This window comes from Setaria viridis, chromosome 5 (assembly GCF_005286985.2).
Source record: "Setaria viridis chromosome 5, Setaria_viridis_v4.0, whole genome shotgun sequence".
Taxonomy (NCBI): Eukaryota; Viridiplantae; Streptophyta; class Magnoliopsida; order Poales; family Poaceae; genus Setaria; species Setaria viridis.
Window position 1 is genome coordinate 31,468,863 of NC_048267.2, and position 23,740 is coordinate 31,492,602.

At 50.7% G+C, this 23,740-nt stretch overlaps 3 protein-coding genes across 3 annotated transcripts; 1 reads left to right on the forward strand and 2 right to left on the reverse strand.

Annotated features, from left to right (window-relative positions):
- Nucleotides 1-796: 796 nt before the first annotated feature.
- On the reverse strand, nucleotides 797-1,960 carry LOC117855405 (3'-5' exonuclease). The gene has a single exon (XM_034737746.2). It carries the CDS (start codon nucleotides 1,791-1,793, stop codon nucleotides 1,098-1,100), a length of 696 nt encoding a protein of 231 aa, XP_034593637.1. The 5' UTR covers nucleotides 1,794-1,960; the 3' UTR covers nucleotides 797-1,097.
- Nucleotides 1,961-7,608: 5,648 nt separating this feature from the next.
- On the reverse strand, nucleotides 7,609-8,629 carry LOC117858096 (3'-5' exonuclease). Its single transcript, XM_034741097.2, has one exon. The coding sequence runs from the start codon at nucleotides 8,480-8,482 to the stop codon at nucleotides 7,880-7,882; it is 603 nt and encodes a 200-aa protein (XP_034596988.1). The 5' UTR covers nucleotides 8,483-8,629; the 3' UTR covers nucleotides 7,609-7,879.
- An 8,171-nt stretch (nucleotides 8,630-16,800) lies between these two features.
- On the forward strand, nucleotides 16,801-23,097 carry LOC117855197 (uncharacterized). The gene is made up of 2 exons (XM_034737496.2): nucleotides 16,801-17,284; nucleotides 21,642-23,097. Exon 2 carries the CDS (start codon nucleotides 21,718-21,720, stop codon nucleotides 22,360-22,362), a length of 645 nt encoding a protein of 214 aa, XP_034593387.1. The 5' UTR covers nucleotides 16,801-17,284; nucleotides 21,642-21,717; the 3' UTR covers nucleotides 22,363-23,097.
- The last annotated feature ends 643 nt before the right edge of the window (nucleotides 23,098-23,740 follow it).

Sequence of the window (23,740 nt, forward strand, 5' to 3'; positions counted from 1 at the left end):
GACCCGCTGCGGCGCACTCGCTGTCCACACTGGCGCTGCTATTCGCAACGGAAGGACACGGACACACACCACACCGTTGGACCGTTGGGGAGGACGCCAATCGCGTTGTTTACTTTTTACGGTTTGGGAAGGACGATGGACACTGCTGGGGCCGTTGACGAGCGTGGGTGATGCTAGCCACTAGCCAGCGAACAGATGGGCTGTGGTGAGCAACGGGATCCTCTGAGGCCGAAGTTGCTAGCAGGAGCCAGAGACGTGTGTGCTCAAGTGCAACGTAGGAAAGATGCTATGGTAGGGGAAGGAGGAACAAGGTCTCCATTTTCTCGATGGCACGTGGACTGTGATAACTGATAACTTTAAATGGCATATAGGGAATTCAGCAATTAGTATATGGGTCACAACTCACAGGCCTTCATGGATTGACTCCCGGCTGATTCTCACAAGGCATCACTAGGATTTCACAACGAGTAAGGTAGGGGTGCGTTCTACCACAGGTCCACAGTATATCACAGGATGTATCCGAAAAAATTTCCGACAAATATGAGAGTAACACCTTGGCGAGCAGAAATTCCGATCGCTAACAGGAACTCCACATGATCAAGCGATTCGGTGAACAATAGTACTAGGACAATCGAATCATACTGAAAATTTGCAGCATCCAATCGACGACAAGTGGAAGCAGTGTAAGAGTAGCATCTAGCAAGCACGGCAGACGAGACGGCACAGCAACAATGCCGCTCTAGAGCAAGCACAGAAGTGAAGAAGGTTCCGTGCAACAGCATCGGCACAAAAGTCCTGAATAGCACGCATGCCCAATGATACTAATACCAGATTAATCACCACAATCTTTTGCCTGCTCAGGCAGCAGCCAAGAACGAACACATCACAACAGTTAAACCCCTCCCAATCCCAGTCTCCATGACTGCCTGATTGATTGTTCAGTCACAGAAACCCCAAGAAGTAGGACCTAGGCTTAAATTCTAACGGCGATTTGGAGAAATAGGCAATTTAAATTGCAGTCAAGAACCAAATCTGCACGAACTAGGACAAATTTTGCGGAAGCAGGCTAGGAAAGACTAGAATTAAGCAAGGCGGGTTCACGGGACTCGCGCGACGGCCACCGCACCTGCGACAGCTGGAACCGCTGGATCAGCCGCCGCCGCCGCCTCGCCAGCTGGAACCGCTGGATCAGCCGCCGCCACCGCCTCTCCAGCCAGCAGCTTGCGGCCAACCTCGAAGGAGACGAAGGCGTCGATGCAGGCGTACCTGATCTGCTCGTAGCTGAGGCAGGACGCGTCCCAGCGGCTCATGGTCACCCTCTGCGGCTTCACGAGGTTGACGCCCATGACGGCGGCCACGATGGCGCGCAGCCCCGCCTGGCGGAGCTCCGGGCGGCCCATCCCCTCCGCCGCGAGGCCCCGCAGGTCCACCGCGTTGGCCACCACCAGCTCGTGGTCGTCGCTGAGCCGCTCGGCATCTGCCTCCACGCCGACGCCGACGAAGCGGACGCCGCGGTCGCCGAGGAACTCCGCCAGCGCGCGGGGGACGCGGTCGGCATGGAGAAGCTGGAAGATGAGGCAGCGGCGGCCGACGCAGAGCTGCAGCGTGGCCACGGGGTTCTGGTCGGAGCGCCTGCTGGGGCGCCACTCGACGTCGAGCCCGACGACGAGGCTGCTGCTGGGCGCGGCGCGGACCTCGGCGAGCCAGGCCTCCACGGCCTCGCCGGAGGACGTGACGGTGGTGGCGATCACGTCGTCCCCGAAGGTCACCTCGATCACGTCGGTCTCGTCCATCGGAATATCGGATCCCTCCTGCTCGTCGCTCGGGTTGCGGCTGCTGTTGCGGCGCTCCTTCTGGCCTGCTTCGCGCAAACGACAAAAGGGCAGGAGGGGGTTGGTTGGGTACTACTGAAGTGCCAATCGAACGGATTGGATTACTGGAAACACAACGGCAAAGGTGCTGGGTACAGGAACATCTCACTGTGGCAAATAGCCCGCTATAGTGCCGCCATAACTTTTGGAGATAGATACCTGCAACGTTATTGCAAATATTACTGCTAATGTCGCTAACTCCGCTATTGTGTGAATAGCACCACTCAATTCAATAGCTAGCATTGCTAACTCCGCTATAACTGCTTTACGAACTTATATACTTGTGATTTATGAACTATGAGCGATGACTTATGACTTATCTTGTGAGTCATGACTTGTTTTTTTCCCTCATGACTGGATATGTACTTACGAAATATGAGCTGAAATGTGTGAAGTTACTAATATTTGGGTCTAAATTTTTCTCATTTTTCACATACCGCTAAAGGTTATAGCTGTGCTATAGCACAAATAGCTTTCAGAAGCACTTTGCTAAATTCTATAATCCGCGATTTGCGCAAAGGTGCTAGGTGATTGTGAAATCTAATGAGAATCCGTTAAAACTTCATCTCTACCATGAGCTGGATATGTTAATTACTTTCTTTTCTCTCAAGTTAGTCTTCTTCAGCAATGACAAGTTTGAGGAGTTAGACTCTTAGAGCAAAGCTAGAAATAATCGACCTTAAAAGCTTGTTTGGTTGTCTTGCCGATCCAGCTCGCCTCGCCTCGCTCAGCAAGGCCAGCGTGGGAGAGTGGTTCCATCTCACTCGGGGCAGCAAGGAGAAATCTTGAAATCGCAATGAGGGATAAGGGTACCTACGGGTTCCTACCGACTAGATATTGGTCGGTCCTCGCAAGTGGACCCACCCGACCGTGCCGTGTGGGCCAAGGAATGAAGACGCGTGGAGCACAAGTCAGGAGGCCGGACGAATCAATTTAGTTCGGATATCACGGGATACTTGTTGTAAACTGACTCATATTGCTTTCCATGTAACAACCGACTAAGATTAGATCCTATCCGATTGTAACCCTAGGTCGTCAGCCTATATAAGACGGCTAGGGACGTCCCCCGAGGGTAGATCGACTCTTCGCATCCCATACTAGCAATACAATCCACTAGAACATAGGACGTAGGGTATTACTCTCCGGAGGCCCGAACCTATCTAAACCTTGTGCCCATGTGTTACCATTTGACCTCTTGGTCTTACGATCTCCCCCGCCTACAAATCTACCACCTAGGTAACCCCCTAGTGGACTGCCGGTCACTAAATCCGACAGCTGGCACGCTAGGTAGGGGTGATCGTGAGATCTTCCCCTGCGAGCTCGATGGTATCCCGCCCCGGCGTCATCTTCTCCGAGAGCATGAAGGACTTCCTCGCTAATCCGATCCAGCTCCGCTTCGGGAGCATGCTGGTGGAATCCGACTCCACCGCCTCCTTTGCCGACTCAGCGTCCGCCGCCAGCTCGGCATACATCAGATCTGCTTCGATCGAGCAAGGTCTTCACCCAGTGATCATCACGCCGCTTGCCCAGTAGGTCGGCGATCTCTCTCTCTCTCAGAGAGGGTCCCACACATCCTCGTGGCAACCCACCCACCCACGCCCTCCGATCTAATCGTGGAGCTCGATCGCATCAGCAATACAATTGTTGAGTGCATCAACCTCTCCGAGGTGGCACTACACCCCGGAAGGTCGACGCCAAGCCTTCCTCGCGCCTCTTTTGGCCTCAAAAACCCGGCTGCCGTGTTTTTCGAAAAACTTGCGCAGTCGCTCCAGATCCAATTTGAAGACTCACCTGAACCCACCCAGTTTCCGGACCGCGGTGAGTTCCAGGTCCCTCGCTTCGCCCTAACCCCAAACCCTTACGGCAAGGGCGATGATGGAAGCTCTATGTCACAAGATCGGGAAGTCTTCGCTGTCTCTGCCGATGAACATCCTCGTGATGGTGAAACTTCCTCCCAGGAGGAAGGGCAAAATGAGAGGAACCGGGACCACGGCAGGTGCCGCCAACAGGAACAAGCCGAGCACGTTCGTGCAACCCCCTGAGCAACTCCAAGGTCCACTACACGCAAGTCCAGAAATTGCTCTACGCAATCGTGATCACCTCCCGTAAGTTGCGTCACTACATCCAAGCGCATAACATCTGAGTGATCTCCTCCTACCCAATCGACGAGATCCTTCACAACAGGGATGTCCACGGTCGAGTCATCAAATGGTCCATGGAGCTCAGCGAATTCGACATCGACTTCTGCCCACATCATGCTATCAAATCCCAGATCTTGGCCGACTTCGTCGCGGAATGGATGGAGATCCAAGAGCCGCCCTCCCTGGAGAGGTCGGAGCCCTGTACGATGAACTTTGATAGCACCCTCAACCTCAAAGGAGCCGGTGCGGGGGGTCCTCTTCATATCACCGAAAGGCGAGCAGCTCAAGTACGTCCTCCAGATCCACCACAAGGCTACCAACAACAGCGCCGAGTACGAGGCCCTTATACATGGGCTCCGCATCGCCGCCTCGCTCAGCATTAAGCACATCCTCGCGTTTGGCAACTCCAAGATTGTCATCGAGCAGGTCAACAAGTCCTAGGAGTTCACCAAGAAAACCATGGACGCCTACTGCGCCGAGGTCCGCAAACTCGAGGCTCACTTTAACGGTCTTGAGTTCCATCACATCCTAGGGAACACAACATCACCACCAACGTCCTATCCAAGCTCATCTCGAAACACGCCCTAGTCCCAGTCAGTGTGTTTGTCCAAGACTTGAGAAAACCCTCTATCAAGGTACTAGGTACTGGACCTGGACCAAGCTGATGGCAACGTCCAGGCTCAGGCCGACCCAGTGACCACCGATGTCTTGATGATCAAGGCGGAGGATGACTGGCGCGCACCTTTCATCGCATTCATCACCGACAATATATCCCAGAGGACAAAGCCGAGCTTGAAAAGCTTGCACCACGCAGCACCAACTATGTTGTGATTGATAAGGAGTTGTACAGGAAGGCCGCATCTATCGGCATTCTGATGAAGTGCATCCTCCACAACGAAGGCCTTGAACTCCTCCACGAAATCTACTCGGGTTCGTGCGGGAGCCATGCCGCCCCGGGCAATCTGGTTGGGAATGTGTTCCCCTCTGGCTTCTACTAGCCAATTGTTATCGCCGACATAAAAGAGCTCGTCCAGATGTGTAAAGGGTGCCAATTTTTCTCCAAGCAGCAACACCTCCCAGCGCAGGCCCTACGCACCATCCAACCATCATGGCCCTTCGCATATTGGGGGTTGGATATGGTCGGTCCTTTCAAGACTGCTCCGAGTGGATATATCTATATCTCCATGGCAGTTGACAAATTCACCAAGTGGATCGAAGTCGAGGTTGTCACCAGCTTAAAGTCAGCTAAAGCTACACAATTCGTCGAAGAGCTCACACACCGCTTCGGGGTCCCCAATAGGATCATCACCGACCTGGGCAAACAATTCACGAGATCCGAGTTCTTGGATTTTTGCAAGGACGGCCTCATCGACGTATACTACTCCTTAGTAGCTCACCCACGATGCAATGGCCAGGTCGAACGTGTGAATGGGATGGTCCTCCAATCCCTCAAGTCTCGCATCTTTGATGACGCATCCAAGTACGCCACCAAATAGCTCCGCGAGTTACCCCACGTATTTGGGGCCTCTACACCCAAAAGAGTCGGGCCATCGGCTACACCCCATTCTTCCTCGTCTACGGTTCAGAGGCTGTACTGCCAAAAGATGTTGCCTTTGGTGCCCCACGGATTCAATACTATGAGGAAGGAAAAGCAGAAAAGAGTCAGCAGGTCAACATCGATAGCTTGGAAGAGCATCGTGTGGTGGGCCTCATCCAGCATGCGCGGCACGAGCAGCAGATTCGGCGCTACCACGACAGGAACGTACAGGAACGCTAATTCAATGACGGCGACCTAGCGCTCCACTGGATCCAGTCCACCAAGGATATGCACAAGCTATCGACCCCATGGAAGGGGCCCTTCATCGTTAAAGAAGTCATCCAGCCCAGCACTTACTGGCTGTAGTGGGCGGACGGCTCAGGCGTCCCTAACCCGTGGAACATTCAACACCTGCGACACTTCTACCCTTAGGACATTCAAGCTATGTACTCTTTACATTAAGGGAGACTGGGCCTGAGTAGGTGCACCTGACCTCTACAATACTGTGATGTTGGCCCCTAGCTTCTCTGAGGAGGCTCTCATACTAGCTTTCAGCCACCTCCTAGACAACAAGTCCCAGGGCAATGCGTTTGTAAAGATGGGCGAGAATCACTGCACCTTTTGGCTCACGACCTGGCTGGGCAAGCACTACTACATGTGATGTAGTAGCTGCTGGTGCCTTCTAGCTTACGAAAAATAGTTGAGCAAGTTTCCATCCCTGACCACTCCCTTTCTTTTGCACAGATCTCTATATACATAGGTCTGACCTCTTAGGGTGTAGCCTCACTTGCACTTGGCCTTTTGTGGTGGTTTTGGATTCACATGGGTGGTGGCCTTTTAAGTTCTATTGCAGCATGGCATGGTTAAAAATAATGGTACTAACTATTTTGCTATGGAACTGCATGGTAAGTAAATATTGTAATATGATGGATCTATTACTGCTATATGCCTGTGATAGTTGTGATGTGATGCCATGTATGCCTGTTTACATCAAATACCTATTAACTTTACCTATTTTGTTGCTAGGTTGACATGTTCCTACTCTACTTTATTTTGCTATTTGAAATGTTTACATGTTGCTGCTGTTCTTTACCGATATTTTTTTGCAATGTTAACATGTTCATGCTATTCTTTAACTTGCTAGCATGTTTCTATTGTTCTTTGCCTGCTTATTTGACATGTTGACATGTTCATACTATTCTTTCACTTGTTTAATTTGCTAGCATATTTCTGTTATTCTTTGCCTGCTTATTTATCATGTTGACATGTTCCTATTATTCTTTCACTTTCTATTTAATTTGCAACAAACATGTTGAAGGTTGTACCATGACGAACGAATCAATCTCTATACCCATGAGCCTGGCCTGTCTAGCTCGAGCCTGGCTCATGGTTTCAGACTGAAGTTGTACAGGCTGCAAAACGCCTCCTCCCCTTGTTTACTTCACCTCCAACTCCCAACTTTGACACTATGCAAAAAGAAGATTCCCCGTCACATTAAATTTGCGGTACATGCATGGAGTACTAAATGTAGATGAAATTAAAAACTAATTGCACAGTTTTGTTGTACTTTGCGAGATGAATCTTTTGAGCCTAATTAGTCAATATTTAGATAATAACTCACAAATACAAAACGAAACGCTACAGTGTGCTACAAGGTGATGGTGAACGAATCAATTGCCTGACAACGTGATGGGTGACGGGTCTCGGCAACCCACGGCCTAGGTAGATCGACCCGCGTGGCTGCGTCGGGCGGCTTCACATGTCCTCGCCGCGCCGTCGCCTACCTCCTCCGCGCCACGTCGCAGCTGCCGCGCCTCGCCTTCCACTCCGGTGAGACTAGTAGTCGAGCAGATGGCTTCCGAAAATCGTCACAAAGCTCGGAATCACGCGCATGCTTAGTGATGTTGATACCTGATTAATCACCACTGCTTAATTTAACCTACTCTGAAGCAAACACGGTCGAGTAAAGTAAACAAGCAAATTTGTTTTAAAAAAAAGAGTCACGATAGGCTCAACCATCATTAATCACACGCATGCTTAGCGATGCTAATGTACCTGATTAAAGCATCAAATCTTTAGTAGCCTGCTCTAAGCAAATAAGGAGCCATGAACGAACACATCACAATGGTCCAAGATTGACCCCCCGTCTCCACCACGACTGTCTGATTAATTCTTCCGATCCATCCCGGAAACCCCTAAAACCTTACCCTTTAAACCTAACGGTGATTAGGAGAGAACTACGGAGTAGCAGCTAGTGCACATAGGACAATCTGGAACAAAAGCACTGGAATTTCCCGGGACACGCGGCGGTCTGGCCGCCGAACGCTCGATCAGTAGTCGCCGGTGAGCAGCATACGGCCGACCTCGAAGGAGACGAAGGCGTCGACGCAGGCGTACTCGACCTGTTCGTGGGAGAGGTCGTAGGCGTCCCAGGGGCCAAGCCTCACCCACTGCGGCTTGTCGACGTTGGCGCCCATGACGGCGCTCGCGATGGCCTTCATCCCCGCGTTGCGGAGGTCCGGACGGCCCATCTCCTCCGCCGCGAGCTCGGCCAGGTCCACCATGTTGGTCACCTGCATGTTGTAGTCGTTGCTGAGCCGCTCCGCGTCCGCCTCCACGCCCACGCCGACGAATCTGAAGTCGGGGTCGGCGAGGAACTCGGCCAGCGCCTCGGGGATGTAGTCGGCGTGGAGGAGCTGGAAGATGAGGCAGCGGCGGCCGACGCAGAGCTGGAGGAGCGCGGTGGGGCTGTACCCGGGGCCGAAGAGGGGCCTCCACTCCACGTCCAGCCCGACGACGAGCTTGTGCAGGCGGCGGCGGTGGACGGAGCGGACCTCGTCGAGCCAGTCCTCCACGGCCTCGCAGGAGGATGTCACGGTGGTGGTGATCGCGTCGCCCTCGAACCTCACGGTGTACACCTTGGTCTCGCCCATCGGATCCGTCTCTTCGTCGCCCCCAACCCCAAGTGTTTCGTCTCTCTTGGCTCGTCTCGTGCGCAACAAGATTGATGGTTGTAAAGTCTAATCAGCCGGGCTGCGAAAGGCGAGACAGGACGACGCCAGGGAGCCCAGTGAGGAGGCAGGAGGCAGCAGGACCAGGAGCCCAGGACCAAGACCAAGACCAAAAAGTCCAAGACCATGAAAAGGATGGAATGGCACATTTGCCCATGAAAAGGATCAAAAAGTTTGCACTTCTGACACCATTTCCGTATGATTCATATAAGATTTTTGTAGGATTACGTGACCTTTGTTCAAAAGGATTAGCCCCATTTGGAGGTAGATCCGATCACATAGAATATTTAGATACTAATTAGAAGTATTAAATATAGATTAATTATAAAAACTAATTGTATAAATGAAGAAATCTATTAAACCTAATTAGTTCATTATTTGCCCTTGTGATGATACAGTAACTATGTGCTAATCATAGATTAATTATGCTGAATAGATTTATCTTCCGAATTAGCCAATTAGTTTTATAATTAATTTACATTTAATCATCAAATATTCGATGTGACCCGAACTAAAAATAATCCATGGGTCCAAACACCCCCCTTAGCTATCTTCCAATCTTTCAAAATTCCTATGGAATGGCTCAATCCATAAAGATTTTGGAGGAAATTAAATCTAACATGACATCCAACCTATTAGAAACTTTTCTTTATGTCTATCTCTCTCTTCTCGTTCCTTTATTTTTCCTATGTTACATCCAAACACTATTACAAACTTTTCTACATCCTCAAATCATTTAGAACTACAAATGTCAAGCAACTTTATTTCTATATTTTTCCTACTCCTATCTTTTGAGATTCCTCCATTCCAAATAGGACCTTACTCAGTAGTCATTGTTGCTCATTTCTCAGATCTGTTGTCACATTTTATGCAGCAATTTATTAACATTTTATTTTTTCAATTTATTCATGTGTTCCGAAGTTCATAAACACATCGTTTTTTTAAATGCAAAGTAAGCTTTGCAGGGACATTTTGGCATGGTCCCGTTTTCTTCCACTGACTTATTTTTAACACCCATCACATCGAATGTTTAGATACTAATTAGGAGTATTAAACGTAGACTTTTTACAAAACCCATTACATAAGTCGAGGCTAAACGGCGAGACGAATCTATTAAGCCTAATTAATCCATGATTTGACAATGTGTTGCTACAGTAAACATTTGCTAATGATGGATTAATTAGGCTTAATAGATTCGTCTCGCCATTTAGCCTCCACTTATGTAATGAATTTTGTAAATAGTCTACGTTTAATACTCCTAATTAGTATCTAAACATTCGATGTGACACGTGCTAAAAATAAGTCACCGGAAGAAAACACCCCCAAAGTTGGAGGCCTTTACGAAAGAGAGCATGCTTTGAGAAACCTTTTGCTTTTGCGCACACGCAGCAGGCAGCACTTGCACTGCTTCTCCGCGGGTACATCTGGTCGTCGCTCACTGGCAGGAGATGGCAAGCGAAACAAGCTGTCAGTGTCAGGTTTGATCCTTATCTTCATCCATGCCCCTCCTCACTGCCCCTACGGTGATGGTGCCATGGTGGGAAGGATGCGGCTGGGACTGTCGCTGCACGTGGCCCACCACCACCTTCGACCAACCAAAACGGTCTACGAGGAGGTCGTCGTCCTCCTCCAATCGCTCCCGCGCCGCTGCTCCCCTCCTCCGGTCAATCCTACACCACCCTCCTCTACTGTCTTCGGCGGCTCCTGCTGCCGGGTTCGCCACCGCCAACCGCCGCCGCCCTAATCCAGCTATCCTCCGCCTCCTTCGCCGCCCACCGGCTATCCTCTGCCACCCGCCACCTCGCCGCCCCGCCCACAACCCGTCGTCGCCACCCAAGGCTCTCCCTCTACAGCCGGAGGTCACTGTAGACCCCAACACCGGCAGCCCGAACCCCGAAGCCCCCCACCCTGAACCCTAACCTTACCGGCAGCGAGCCCCTTGCCCCTGTGCCACCTTTCTCCTACGGCTCCCGCCGCCACCACCTCCGCCGCCCTAACTGCCGGGGAGCTCATCTCCACGGAGAGGAGGAAGCAGTGGGAGGAGGAAGAAATGGAGGGTGGAGGCGCTGACACGTGGGTCCCGCACGGTGGGTCGCTGACAGGTGGGTCCTGCAGGACCGCGTTTCCCTCTTCCATAAAAAAAAAGCCCTCCGTGACACCTACCTGCTGGACCGCGTTTTCGCGTTGGCTGTTGCTAGTCGTGGGGGCGTTCGTGCAGCCCATTTCGTCGGTCCGAGCACGTTCTCCTCTCCCTGCGGGTCCCCGCGGCCACTATAGAGGCCGAATGCTCCGTTTAGGCCCATCTCAACCGCGCAGTGCAGCCCGCAGAACACCGGCAGTTTTTTTTCTTCACCCGCGGGCCGCGGCTAGTGTGCTCGTTAAAGCCTTTCCATCCGCTTGGCTCGAATATTTGGATGCTCATCTTTGTTATTAACTGAATGAATGTCTTAATGATTATGCGTTCGACGGAACCAGATATCTCCTACTCCAGTTTCAACGGAAAAACTACTTCTTCAGCTGTTTTACTCCGGGCTAACCATGAAACAAACAACATCATTAGCACTATCTCCAGCAAAAAAAAAAAACGAAAACAGAGACCTCATCATCAGTTTTTTTTATACCCCAAAATGCCTCCCGAAATACCACCAAAATGGCTTTCTCGATTGGGAACAGGCAGCTGGTCAATATATTAGTCGTGATGGCGACGTTCTTCAGGATGATTAGTTCGTTTGCTGCGACGTCGCTATCATCCTCAGGTTTGTACGTTTCAGTTCTTGTTTACAAGAATCCGTCCCGCGCCCTCTATTAGAAAATCGGCTTCCACGACTCAGCTGTACTCGCAACAGACGGCACGCTCCAGGTGGAGTCGGTGCACACGTACATGTTGTCCCCTCGTCGTTTAGGTATAACAGACACCACCATCTGGATCACTCTTGGATTAATCAAAGTTTATATGCCATAATTCTGGTAGTTTGCGGCTTGTGGTTGCTCATCAGAAAGAGGAACAAAGAGCGAGATTGGGAGAGGCTGCTAACCTTTGATTCTCGAAATATATATACATTTGATCCTTTAATTTGCTCCCATTGTATATGATTGACAATGTACATCCCACTTGTAAGCAACTTCTTGTGCTATCATTGAATAATCATTAGGTGCCCTTTATCCAGTTCTCGTATTTCTGTCATCCATGTATCTATGTCTGCTAGTGCTGAATAAATGGTGTGATTCTCTTTATCCGGTGTCTATTTGCGTGTTTTTTCTGTCATCGACGCTGATATCCCATCTAACTGAATAATGTGCTATAGTTTTAGGGGCTTAGAGCGAATAATAAGCACCACTCATACTATTTTATTCTTAATGAAAACTTGGCAAGCGGAGTGATGGACTATATTATATCAGTAAATGAATAATGAAGTACACTCTAATCTTAATCCGTTTTAGATACATCTATGAGAGGTACTTAAGTACATACCCAGAAACTGTTAGTTTGACTATCAATTTAATTTCCTGAAAACAGTTTGTAGACGGAGTTTGAAACTTAGAAAATACTACATCTCAAACAAAGAAATTGTAAAAGCAATTTCCAAATTACAAAAAATATTAATGGAAGAGCAATAAATTGATCGGAGTCTTGTGGATGCTTATTTCACCACGTAAAAGGTTACAACAATTAATCAACAGGGCATATACGAGAGGGAAACTAATTAAAGATGGTTACTTGCAAGGGCATACAATTTGAGACAAACGACTAATAAACCGTTGCAAATTAGGATAATGTCACAACACTAGTTAATTACGGATGCACGAGTTGCAGAGCTGAAAGACTAACAATTATTCCTGTCCAGCGAGGGCAACAGTACCTGAAACCATCATCACGAGTGCATAGCTGATCGACAGCAGGGCCTCTCTCCGTTAGGTTCTAGCTTCGTGCAGTCAAATACACTAGCCAAGGGGCTCATCACATGGTCAGTACCAACGCAGTATCATACTATCATATCTTTGATCGTACTATAAAGCTGCATTGTGCACATAAAGGTAGGTAAAAAAATGGAGACGAAAACGACAGAACGGCACGTAGCATGTACGCAGCAGCACAACTCAAGAACTTGAAACATCGGAACAAATAAAACACCTCTCCTCGCTAGAGAGCTAGCCAAGCAAGCGACTCACAAGTCACATGCATATGGCGCTGCTGCTGCTGCAGCAGCGAGTCACGACTCAACACCGACCGAACCGGTCGTCCTCGATCAACCTCTCGTCATAATGCAGCAGGGCCGTGTGCAGTGTACGCAGGCCCCCTGCACTGTAGTTTACCATGGCAGCCAGCCCGGCCACCATTTGACCAAAAAGTTTAAAACAGCGGCCACACGCACATGAGCTGCAGTTCTCTGCAGGCTTCATGTTCCAGTCGATCGATCTGGCACTGGCACCGTCACTGATCACCTGGATCCCGATCTGATGACTGTGCTGTGCTGGCCGGCTAACCCCTCGATCATTTCACTGCTAGAATAATTTTTCTTTTTAAAAAAATGCAAGCCCTTACGTGATGTCATGATTAGATTAACTGCCGACGCTCGTCGTAGGCTCATGGCCCTAGAGATTCGGCGAGATGGGCGGTTGATTACAGCGATTAGGTGAGGGGGGTTCGTTGGGAGTATGGAGAAAAATGAAACTGTCTCGTCCATCATCCTCGTCACCGGCGCATCACCTCGCTCCCTTCCGGCACCAATCTAGCAAAGCTAGACGGCTAGAGGCTAGCTAGAGCGCCCGCACATGCACACGAGCACGATGACACGAAGGCGGGCGGGCGCGTAGGGCATCGGCTGCATGCTATAAAGAAATCGTTGGAGGCGCGCGTGGAGCCAAGGGCCGAGCCATGGAGGGACAGCGTCAGCATGGATGTGATGTGATCTTTGATAGGATGCGTACTGCGCAACCATCAACCACGTATTGAAAGGGAGGGACGAGAAAAGAACCCAAGGTCCACTCTGATTGATCGTCTTGTTTGTACCGACAGGAACTGACTGGACATGGAAAATAAAGAGAGGGGGGGTACCCTTCAGAGGAAAAATTCAAGCCAACGTAGGACAAAATGGTTCGTCGTAGCTGCTGCCGTCTATATTTGCTAAAAAAAACTACCGCCATTGTAAACAAATGTAAAGAAAAATACCTGATCACTTAAATTAGTTGGTGGTCCCAAACCCTTTTTTTACAAGTTGTGCAACCGGTACTACTGTATCGGTATTAAAAGGAGGATCGGTACTAAAGGGGTATTAAAAAATTAAAAAAAATCCACTGACCGGAGCCCCGGCCGCACCCCCCCAGCCGCATAGCACCTGAGCCCCACGCCGAAGAGAGAGAGCAGCCCTTCCGCCTCGTCACCATCGGCCGCCCTTCCTCCTCGTTAGCTGAGCCTGGTCCTGACCCTCGTCCCCGCCACCTCGCCTCCCCCATGACCCCCTGCCGGCCCCCTCGCCCGGTCGGCCGCCCTCGCGACATGCTCCGCTGGCCCCCTCGTCTTGTCGCGCCGCCACCCCTTAGATCCCGCTGCCCCCGCCGCGCCTCCACGTTGCAGCTCCCCGCGCCGTTGCCCGCCACTCCGCCTCTGCGCTCCCCCACCACCGTGTTGTTGCCTCACCTCGCCCCGCCACCGCTCCTCACCGGCGTCGCCGTGAGGGGCGCGCGGAGGGGAGAGGGGAGGGCCAGCCGTGAGGGTAGGGGAGGGGCGCGCTTGGAAGAATGGGAGGAAGAGAAGCAAGGCCGCTGTGGGGGGAGAAGGGAGAGAGGAGGGCCGTTTGGGAGAGAGAGGAAGGTGTGCGGATAAGACGGTGAGGAGCGGATGCGTGCGGTGGAATTCAATCTAGTGAAGTCCAAATTAGTACTGGGTGGAGACTTCACCCGGTGCTAAAGGTTGCACATTAGTACCAAGTGGAGGCTTCAACCGGTACTAATGTGCAACCTTTAGGAACGGGTGAAGCCTCCACCCGGTACTAAAGGGGTTCGCGGGGGCCTCGTCGGGAATTAGCCGTTAGGTCCGGTACCGGACCAAAATGCAATCGGCACTGAGTCTCGGGACGAATGCTCAGTTTCCAAGTAGTGAGAGGATGAATCTAGATGGGATATGAAACCTTAATGTCTAGCTACAAAATGTCAAATTATTATGGAACTTATAGATAGTCTCTGTTTTATAACCTAATAAATTGAGACCCCTTTATGTAAAAACATGCTCCATTAAGATTATATTTTATTGCCAATAATTTGTTTCTATAAATCATCTACAAAGCTCGATTAGTTAAATAAGTTCTCGTATATTGTCATTTTGTGTATGTGCTGCACTGTAAAAATATATATAAGTCAGTACATGCATGGTGATGAACCATCTATTCATGCTTCCTAAAAGTAAAATGTCCTTTTTAGGTGCGTGTCGAGGTGTGGCGAGGCGCCATGTGAGCCTGTGTTAGTTTTAGTCAATTGTCATTAAAAAGAGTTGTTAGTGTAAATTCTGTTGCATCTGGGAGGGGACGGTAAAAGACCATAAAATATATGTGAACAAGATCCAGTATTTCATCGTAGCGCCTAGACATTCCAATAGTAAAAACATATAGGAACAAAAACCATCCAACATATAATTTAACATCCAACGAATTTGGATTTCACATCAATCTCATCCCCCTCTAACAAAATTGTTTCCATTGCTCATGTCAACCTCCTTATCCTCCTCTATTCTCTTTCTTCTTCCATCCTTTTTTTCCTTAACCAAGCCCACCAAACGATATTACTCTCTCCCTTCTGAAATGCAAGATGTTTTTATTAGCCAAACTTATTTCATTTTTTAGCAGGAAAATATACAAAGATCTAAAATACTCAAAAGAAAATATTATAAAGGCAAATTTTTAGTTGGTTTAATGAAACTAATTTGATTTTGTAGGTGTTGGTAAACTTTTATAAACTTGGTTAAAGTTAGAGAAATTTGAATTAATACAAAGCTAAAGCATATGATCTTGACGCGGGATCCACCAACTTCATCACTATCTTGTGAGGCCTCCTCGTCAACTTTACGATGAGCAACATGTTGTAATGTCATGGATGTATCTCAAACGCATAATGGAGGAGCCTAACACAAAGGAGCATGGCTAAACTATATTGGCGTTGCTGCGGCACGACGTGGAGGAGAAGCGTGACGGTATTGGGATGATGCGATTTGTAGGCACAACGAAAAAAGGGTTGTGGAGGCGGCGAGGCGCAACGGGCATGCATTCATGGAAGTGAAGGGCACGTCACAATCTTGACAACATACCGCGATCATATTTAACTAGGGCATAACATACGCAGATCACTTGACTAAGGGTGTATTTGGATGGACTAAAACTAAAGCTTAGTTGTGACTGAAGTTTAGACGTCTAAACTTTAGCCAGCTAAAATTAGCCCTGTCTTATTTGGAGGTAGAGCTAATTTTTAGCCTATTTATTAATAAAAGTCCATTGTACCCGTAGTGGATGCGAGAGAAGGAAGGATAAGTTTTGTTTTAGTGGGAGGATATTTGATATTTTGCCATTCTTATATGAAATTAGCCTCTATTAGCTGGATTTTGATGGTTAGTTAGGGTTAGTCAATTTTTATCTCACATTTAGCTTCCATATTTAGATCATCGGGAGCTAATTTTTAGCTGAGTAAAGCTTAATCCCTCATCCAAGCATGATCTAATTTTAAAATCCAACCCGATTCGCTAATATTTCAGGGAAAAAAAGACCGGAGTAGGGATGAAGCAAACCGAAATAGTGTTGGAATGTCTAGCTATGCTTACCTGGGCTTGCTTCATTGCTCGTCGTCGAACTGGGCATATCGGCGTGCGATCGAGTGAAATGTGAATACGTGGCGCACATCGTTTGGAAAACGGATAGATAAAGTACATATATATATAAATTTGGAGCAGAAAATGCCAAACTACCGACCGTCCCGAGAAGCGAGAAGTCAAACGAGATTCTCACTGTCCTCGGTGACAGACTAACAGATGCCTGTAGTAATTTTCAGTACGGCATCTGCAGTAACTTTTGTTCGGAAATGAAATGTAGGTGCCTTGAGTTTTCTAGTTTTCTAAGTTCTCAAAGTCGAGCTGATTCATGCACCCCCTGCGTTGAATCAGTAGTAACACCTTATACATGCGCTTGCTTGCTTCCACGCCAAACCCGTAAGGAAACATTATCCCTAGTTTAGCATAACACTATAGTATATCCCACCTCATAAAAAAATTCCACCTCAATTATTCCCTCGCGCCAATAGATCATCCGTCATCAGAGGAGCCCAGCGGAATACCAGGACCGCAGAGTGGCTTTCCTGCAAAACTCCCTCCTCCCGAGTCCCCACTGTCCCCTGCATTTCCAATGCAGATTGCACAGGTCGCCGCGTATAAAGTCCCGAGGAAAACAGAGCCGCGAGGCCACGGCGCTCGCCTCTGCCTCCGCAGACTGCTCCTGCCGTCTCCTCGGCACAGCCCACAGCCACCCGCACGGACACCGCCGGCCAACTGATTATAGCCGGAGAAGCAGACGATTCCCTCTCGCCGGCCAACACTGCCGCGTCCATGACTCGCGACGACGCGCTCCACGCGGTGCCGCAGAAGGCCGCCCCGGGCTCCCGCCTTTGACGACGCCCGCGACGGCGGCTGCGGTGGCGCGCTCCGGGCCTCGGACTTCCTCGGCGACGGAGCGTAGCAGATAGCACGAGGTAAGCTGCAGTTCTTGCTAAATCCTTTGCTTTGCTTCAAAATGGGCTGATGCTGCCTTGCCACAGAATTTATCTCCCTTTTACACGCGTCGCTGAAACTGCATTTCGTTTTCGAGACTTGGCTGCTTGCATCACGACAAGTCAATCCTTCCACGGGTAGAGTAGAAAACTTAAGCTTAGAATCCTTTACATTAACTTAACTGATGAGCACGAAATCAGGTTTGACGAGACCAGAGACCCGCAACCGCCGCTGGCCTCTTGCTACCCGACAAAACGCGGTATCGTAGTACGCACCCTCGGTTAATAGCAGAAGGAAACAAAAGAAATACAGTATGCTGCTGGCAGTACAGTCCCGGCGTCCAGACGTCCTGTCCAGCTGCACATTCAGGACTGTAGGAGTAACTCGCATCTGCAGTTTCAGAAAGGGAGGCGCGCACATGGCGACCCTTAACTACGCGCGCTGCTGCGGTGCCACTGTGTACAGCCTTCCGACCCGCCTCCGGCGCGGCGCTGATGAAACTCTGAGTGGAAGAAATGACCTCGTCGTGGCCCGCCCATGTCGTCGTACCTCGGCAAGCGTGGTGTCCTAGGAGATCTAGCCGCGCTGCTCTGCGAGAGCGCAGCAATGGCAGGGGCGCTGCTGCTGCTGCTGCTGCAGGAGATTCAGGGAGGTGGCGGCGGTTCTTCCGCTGACAGCGACTATGATACGCCCAGCTTTTTCTCCTGGCGGCGAAATCATTTGGACGAGGAGCGCATGCATCCTTTCCTCGCCAGAGTATTGGTTCGACCTCAGCTCTAGGCAATGGTAGTGTGTCCGGTCCTATGGCAAGCTGACACAGGCTCCCGCTGGCCACGCCCATGCTTGCGGTTTTCTAATTCCTGAAGTGGATAGAATCGTTTTTCGAAAAAAAGAAGTGGATGGAATCTTCCCCCTTTTGTTTTACCAGAGAGATTGATCATCCTGGCTCTCTTCCTCTCTCGTCCGTCGCCCCCTGCCCCTTCGTCCAAACCTAAAGCCATGACCAGGTCTAGGCGGCCAACCTACGCGATGCAGCCTCCATAGCTGCATTGCTGTCCAATGCCGAGCGCATCAAACGGACGAGATGCGTGCTCCTTCATTTCTGTCGTTGTACCGTGCTAGCTAGGCTTGTAGCAGTAAATCACAGGACGGTTGCAACATCCATCGATCAGTCGATCACATTAGAGCCTATCAGAATTCAAACCAGTTGCGAGAGAGACGACGAAAACCACATGAAAAAAGAATGGGAGCCGTCGCTCCGCCGCCTGCTAATCATGCCCTAATCTTTCGGTTAGCGACGTCCAATTCGTTCTAGAAAACCGAGACATGTCGCCGTTTCCATCATCCATCATGCACTGATGGCGAACTGGATCCTTTCATGAACACAAAAGCCCTCTTTCCACATAGAAAGCTACTGGTTTCCCCACATCAAAAAGAGTTCACACGCAGTTCCCTGTTGGCGGTGTGGACCTACGCTAACGGCATTAAAATGGGGCCTGCTTTGCTTAACCACCGGATGCTCACTAAACATCGAGGAAGCGTGCAGCTTGGTCGCCGCAATTATCATCATCGTGTCTTCCAGGTTAGGGTCGTCTAACTTGCAATGATTTGGGGACAGGGACGACACGGCAGGTTGCGCTCTGCTAGCTCCTGCGTAGTAGTACGCGCATATTTAATTGCTGTCTGATGTGCGCCACAGTAGGATTGATGGCGACACAAATCCGATTGGTTATTCATCCTGTTAGGATTCGACCGTACTCACGCATGCTTGTCCCCCCACTTCTTCGAGGTAATGGTAGCAATTGGAAAATTAGTGCAAATTAAAGTAGCATTTGGAGTAGTAAAAATAACAAATTTAACTCAAGCACGAGGTTACCCTTTTATTAAAGTAATTAGAGCAACACTTAACTCGTGAATTCCACTCAGCCATGGAGTTTTGAAACGTCGAGACTTTGGATTCCTAGAGCTGAAAGCTTCGATGGATAGAATTATAGAAATATCAAGTGAGCATTTTTAGTAAGGTCCCGTTTGGATCGTTGGAATTGAATTCCATCCTAATAATCATAATTTAGACACAAATTAATTAAGCTAATATAATTGTATGTGGAATATAGTTGTATATTATAGTTGGTGATATGGGAGAGATACTTATATGCTGCACTTCTACCATAGAGAAGCGAGTCCAAGAGCGTGCTATAAGAATTGAATTCCATTCTAATAACCATAATCTATAGAATCAATTTCCATCTCCCACCCCATGAATTTAAGATAGGTTTATATCTAAACTTTGGAAAGTTGTGGAATGCCACATTCCAACATAAATTAGCCTACTCCATTAAATAGATTCCAATTCCTTCAAAATGAAAGCACCCAAACGGGGCCTAAGGAAAATGTGTGGAGATGGTAATGGAATTTGGCATTTCCTTATCTATCAGTGAGCATTATTCACTACTTAGCTTATAATTAGCAAACAATTTGGTTCTCTAAAACCACCCCTTTAAGAACAACAAACTTTGAATTCCAATGTAAAAACAATATTTACTTTAAATTGATGTTCAGTTTGCACTAATGATTTGAATTTCATGTTGAGAATTGCACTCGTTAAGAAACAGACACGAGTGTCAACCCGTGGATTTTTTTAAGTTGTGATTTTGAATTCGTGGATTTTTTTAAGTTGTGATTTTGAATTCTAATAGCCAAAAGTTTCGACAAGTACAAATATCTAATTGAATAGCAGAAAACTAGGGGGACCAAAATCATCTCCATTTCTTAGAATTTGTGAAGATCAAGTTTGCCCAACTACAGTTTGGTCAAACTCTTGATCCGCCAGATCCTGTGATGCTACATTTTAGCCGACTAGTCAAGCTTAGGCACTTGATCAGTGGGGTGATGCGATGCACAGTGGCAGACAAAACCCACAGCAGATCAGATACTACCAGATCCCTCCTACTCCGACATGTCTCGCTCGTGCCCTCCTCCTTCCTCTCCAGCTACTTCACCCTGCGGACATACGTTGTCAAGATCGATGACTCACCGTCCAATAGAAGAACAACCGAAAGAAAAGGAAAAAAAAAGAATCATTTTCCAACACATTTTTCTTGAAGTACTGAATCGGAGCCCGAGGGCCAGGGCATTATCCGCGCCTGTCCTTGGCATCATCTGTGCAGTACTTTGGCCACTGCCCACTAGAAAGTAGAAATCCATCCATCCATGGTCCATGACCCATCCAGCAAGCACCAAGGGGACGACGCCGTGCAGAGCAGCCGGGACCCAAGCCCTTGAATGAGGCAAAGCTCTGCGCAAAATCTTAAGTGAAACGGAGCTAAAGCCCGGCAATTCACTCCGCGCCGGGCCCGCCCTGCCTGCGTCAGGCACTCAGGCCGGGCGGGAGCCCGGCCGGCCGGAGGCCGGAGATCAGATTGAGAGATCCACGGCACGCCACGCCATGGCGGGGTGGCCTCGCCAGCATATCGTCGGCCAGTCGGGCGCTGATGGGCGCTACAGTTCCCGGCTGTACCCGTCCAACGTGTCCGCACAGTGCCCCTGGACCAGGACGAAAAGCTCCCTGGCCCCCGACGCCGGGCATGCCGTGTCCTCCGAAAGCAGAGGAGGGAGCAGAACAGAGAGCAGAGGGCAGGAGCAGGACTACAGGGTGAACTGGTAGCGGGCGCCTGCCTACCATAGCTTCTGCAGGAGTGACTGCCTTGGTCCCTTGGAGGCCCGTAAACCGTTGCCGGTTGCTCGCGAGCTGTCCACACTTCTGATCTGTCACGGACTCGTTTAACACATTGGCTTCGAGTTCTGCACTGCAGGTGTGTTATGGCTTGCATCTGAGATCAAGTGTTTTCTTGCTGTACGCGGCGCTTGTTCGGCAGGAGAGTGATAGAGTCCTGAACTATAAGGTGTAGTGTAGGAGTTGTTCCGTCTTGGGTCTCGGCGGTCTGGTGTCTGGTCTACTCGAGGTCTCGAGCCCAAGCCACCACTTGACGCCTCGCCATCCGCCAAAACCTTCCATTTATGGAGGGGTTTGCACATTGCTCGCATGTGTCCATGCCCGGGTCTCAGCTCGCAACATGTGGCGGCGTTCCCGGCCCGCCACTGTGCCGGAAAACGACGCCTTTTCCCCTCCGTCCGCGCAGTCCACCACCGCGCCACTCTACTTAATTTACTGCCTCCGTTTACTCGCCACAGCCAGCGCCCGCTGCCCCTCGAAACCGCAAAGCCCGCTGCGAATTTGTTGTGGTGTGATGCGGTGACGCCATGGCCGTCCGTCTGGCCGGGTTTTCTCCAGTTGTTCTTCAGCTCACGGCGCTCGCTCCTACTCCCCGTCATGGACAGGCTGCAGCGGCATCGGCATGAGGAGGTGACCGCCGGAGGCGCCGGGGCTCGTCGCGGAGGCGGTGACGGTGGCGCGATGTCGGCGAGCCGGCGCGGGCGGTTCTACCACCACGACGGGCACGGCGGCGGCGGCGACGGGTGCGGGCCGGCGGCCGCGACCGTCCCGGTGGTGGACCAGGCGGACTGCACGGCGCAGACGTGCCGGTCCTGCGTGGCGGTGACTCTGGCGGACGTCATCGCGCTCGGGTGCTGCCCGTGCGCCGTGGTCAGTCTGCTGGGGCTGGCCTTCGTCAAGGCCCCGCTCGCCGTGGCGCGCCGCTGCCTGCGCCGCCTGCGGCGGCGCCACGGCGAGCTGCGGCACAAGAAGCGGGTGCGCGACATGGACCCTGCCGCCAAGGCCAAATGCCGCGCCGGCGCCGGCCGCGGGGCGCTCGAGGCGCTGGAGCTGGACGCCTTCGCCGCCGCGGCGAAAGGCGTCGGGGGCTTGGAGACGGACGCCCGCGACGAGGCGGCGACGCGGGCCGCGCAGGCGAGCAACTCGTCGTCGGGCAGGCTCGACGCCGAGAAGATGTGGATGGAGATGTACCGGGTGGGGCACTGGGGGTTCGGCCGCCTGTCCATCTCCATGACCCCGCCCCCGCCCGCGAGGCCCGGCTGCGCGGCCGCAGCCCGCAGCGCCGACGGCGGGAGGAAGGACGCGGACCTGTGGTGCGACTCGTGACCGGCGAGAAACCATCCGCGCCGTCCCACACTCCGCTGCGTGTTCTCCCTCTCTGAAAGGTTTGCCGCCGGACGAGCACGGCCGCAGCCACGGTTGGTGCATGCCGTCGCGGGCGGACAGCGCCGTGGCAATGCCGGGAGCTCGGGAAGCAGATGCTCTGACTCTGCACGGTAAAGTCAAGAGTCCATGGTCCGTGACCGTTTCTTCGAAGGGAATCGGCCGCCGGGGGGAATCCTTGGTAAAATCGCCATGATTGGAGCCGGGCATGGGGATTGCTGCTTGATTCGCGCGGCCTTGGCGGCAAGCTCGCCGCGTCGCGTGCGCCGCGCAGCCCCAAACGAACAATTCAGTGCACAGCGGCAAACCCGGAGGGCCTGCTTCTGCAGACTGCAGTTCCGCTTGGTGGTCTGATCGTCTCCAAGTGTCTCTGCTCCATCCATTTTCTCCTCCTTCTTCTTCTGGTTCTGGGAGCTCGGCCTGTATTTCTACAAGCTGTACATAATTTTAGCGGCCGGGTTCTCCAGGTTGCTGGTTTTTGGCGGTCGTCTATGTACATAACCGTTTTCTTTTTCTCAGAAAGATTGTACATCCTTTGCTCGAATCGGATCAGACGGTTTGCTGAAGGCAGGTGCATCCGATTCACACCCGATCACTACCGCCTGACCAAGCGCGCGCGTGCAAATTTTTGTCGGTTGCAAATAACCACCACGAGGAACTGACACTTTCTTGACTGCACGGTTACCTGAGCAATTATTAATTTTATTTTATATCCCATATAATTGAAGAAAATTCTGTTCATACGAATTTTTTTTTGCCTTCTTTTGCTATTTATGCGGCGAAGCATGGTAGGCCCCCACTTTGCCCTTTTCCGTTGGGGTTTTGACCGACACCTCCTCGCGCTCGCGCACGAATGCTTTGCGTCTTGCTCGTGCGCAGCACAACAGGACACGACATGTTTCGTCGTTCACGTTTTCTGCGCCTTCGATCACTCTCCTCGGTCAATGGCCGACACGCCCGCACGAGCTCTTTTGTTCCGTGCTTCTGTGCGCGCTGAGCCACGGCAACCTGTCGAGACTCGAGAGGCCTGCGTCGCCACCAAAGGACAAGTATAGGTGACAGGCTGGCAGCATCGCCGGTGCGTGTTCCAAGTTTCTAACGGTAGGCGACGAAGAGGATGCGTAACTGTTAATAAGCTTCGCGATCGATGGTGACCGGCCGGATCAGACTGCCGCAGTAATCCGTATCATGTTTCATGCCCCTAGCAAACTAGTCCTTCAGTTGAAGGCTCGGTTTGATCCGATTATGAGTTCTGCTTGGAAGATGATCTTAACTTAGCATTCTGTGATCCATTTCCTCAGCTGTTTTGACAAAAAGTTTT

Excerpts from the sequence above, each read along its gene's own strand:
- LOC117855405 (XM_034737746.2), bottom strand. The coding sequence starts at position 1,793 with ATGGACGAGACCGACGTGATCGAGGTGACCTTCGGGGACGACGTGATC.
- LOC117858096 (XM_034741097.2), bottom strand. The coding sequence starts at position 8,482 with ATGGGCGAGACCAAGGTGTACACCGTGAGGTTCGAGGGCGACGCGATC.
- LOC117855197 (XM_034737496.2), top strand. The coding sequence starts at position 21,718 with ATGTCGGCGAGCCGGCGCGGGCGGTTCTACCACCACGACGGGCACGGC.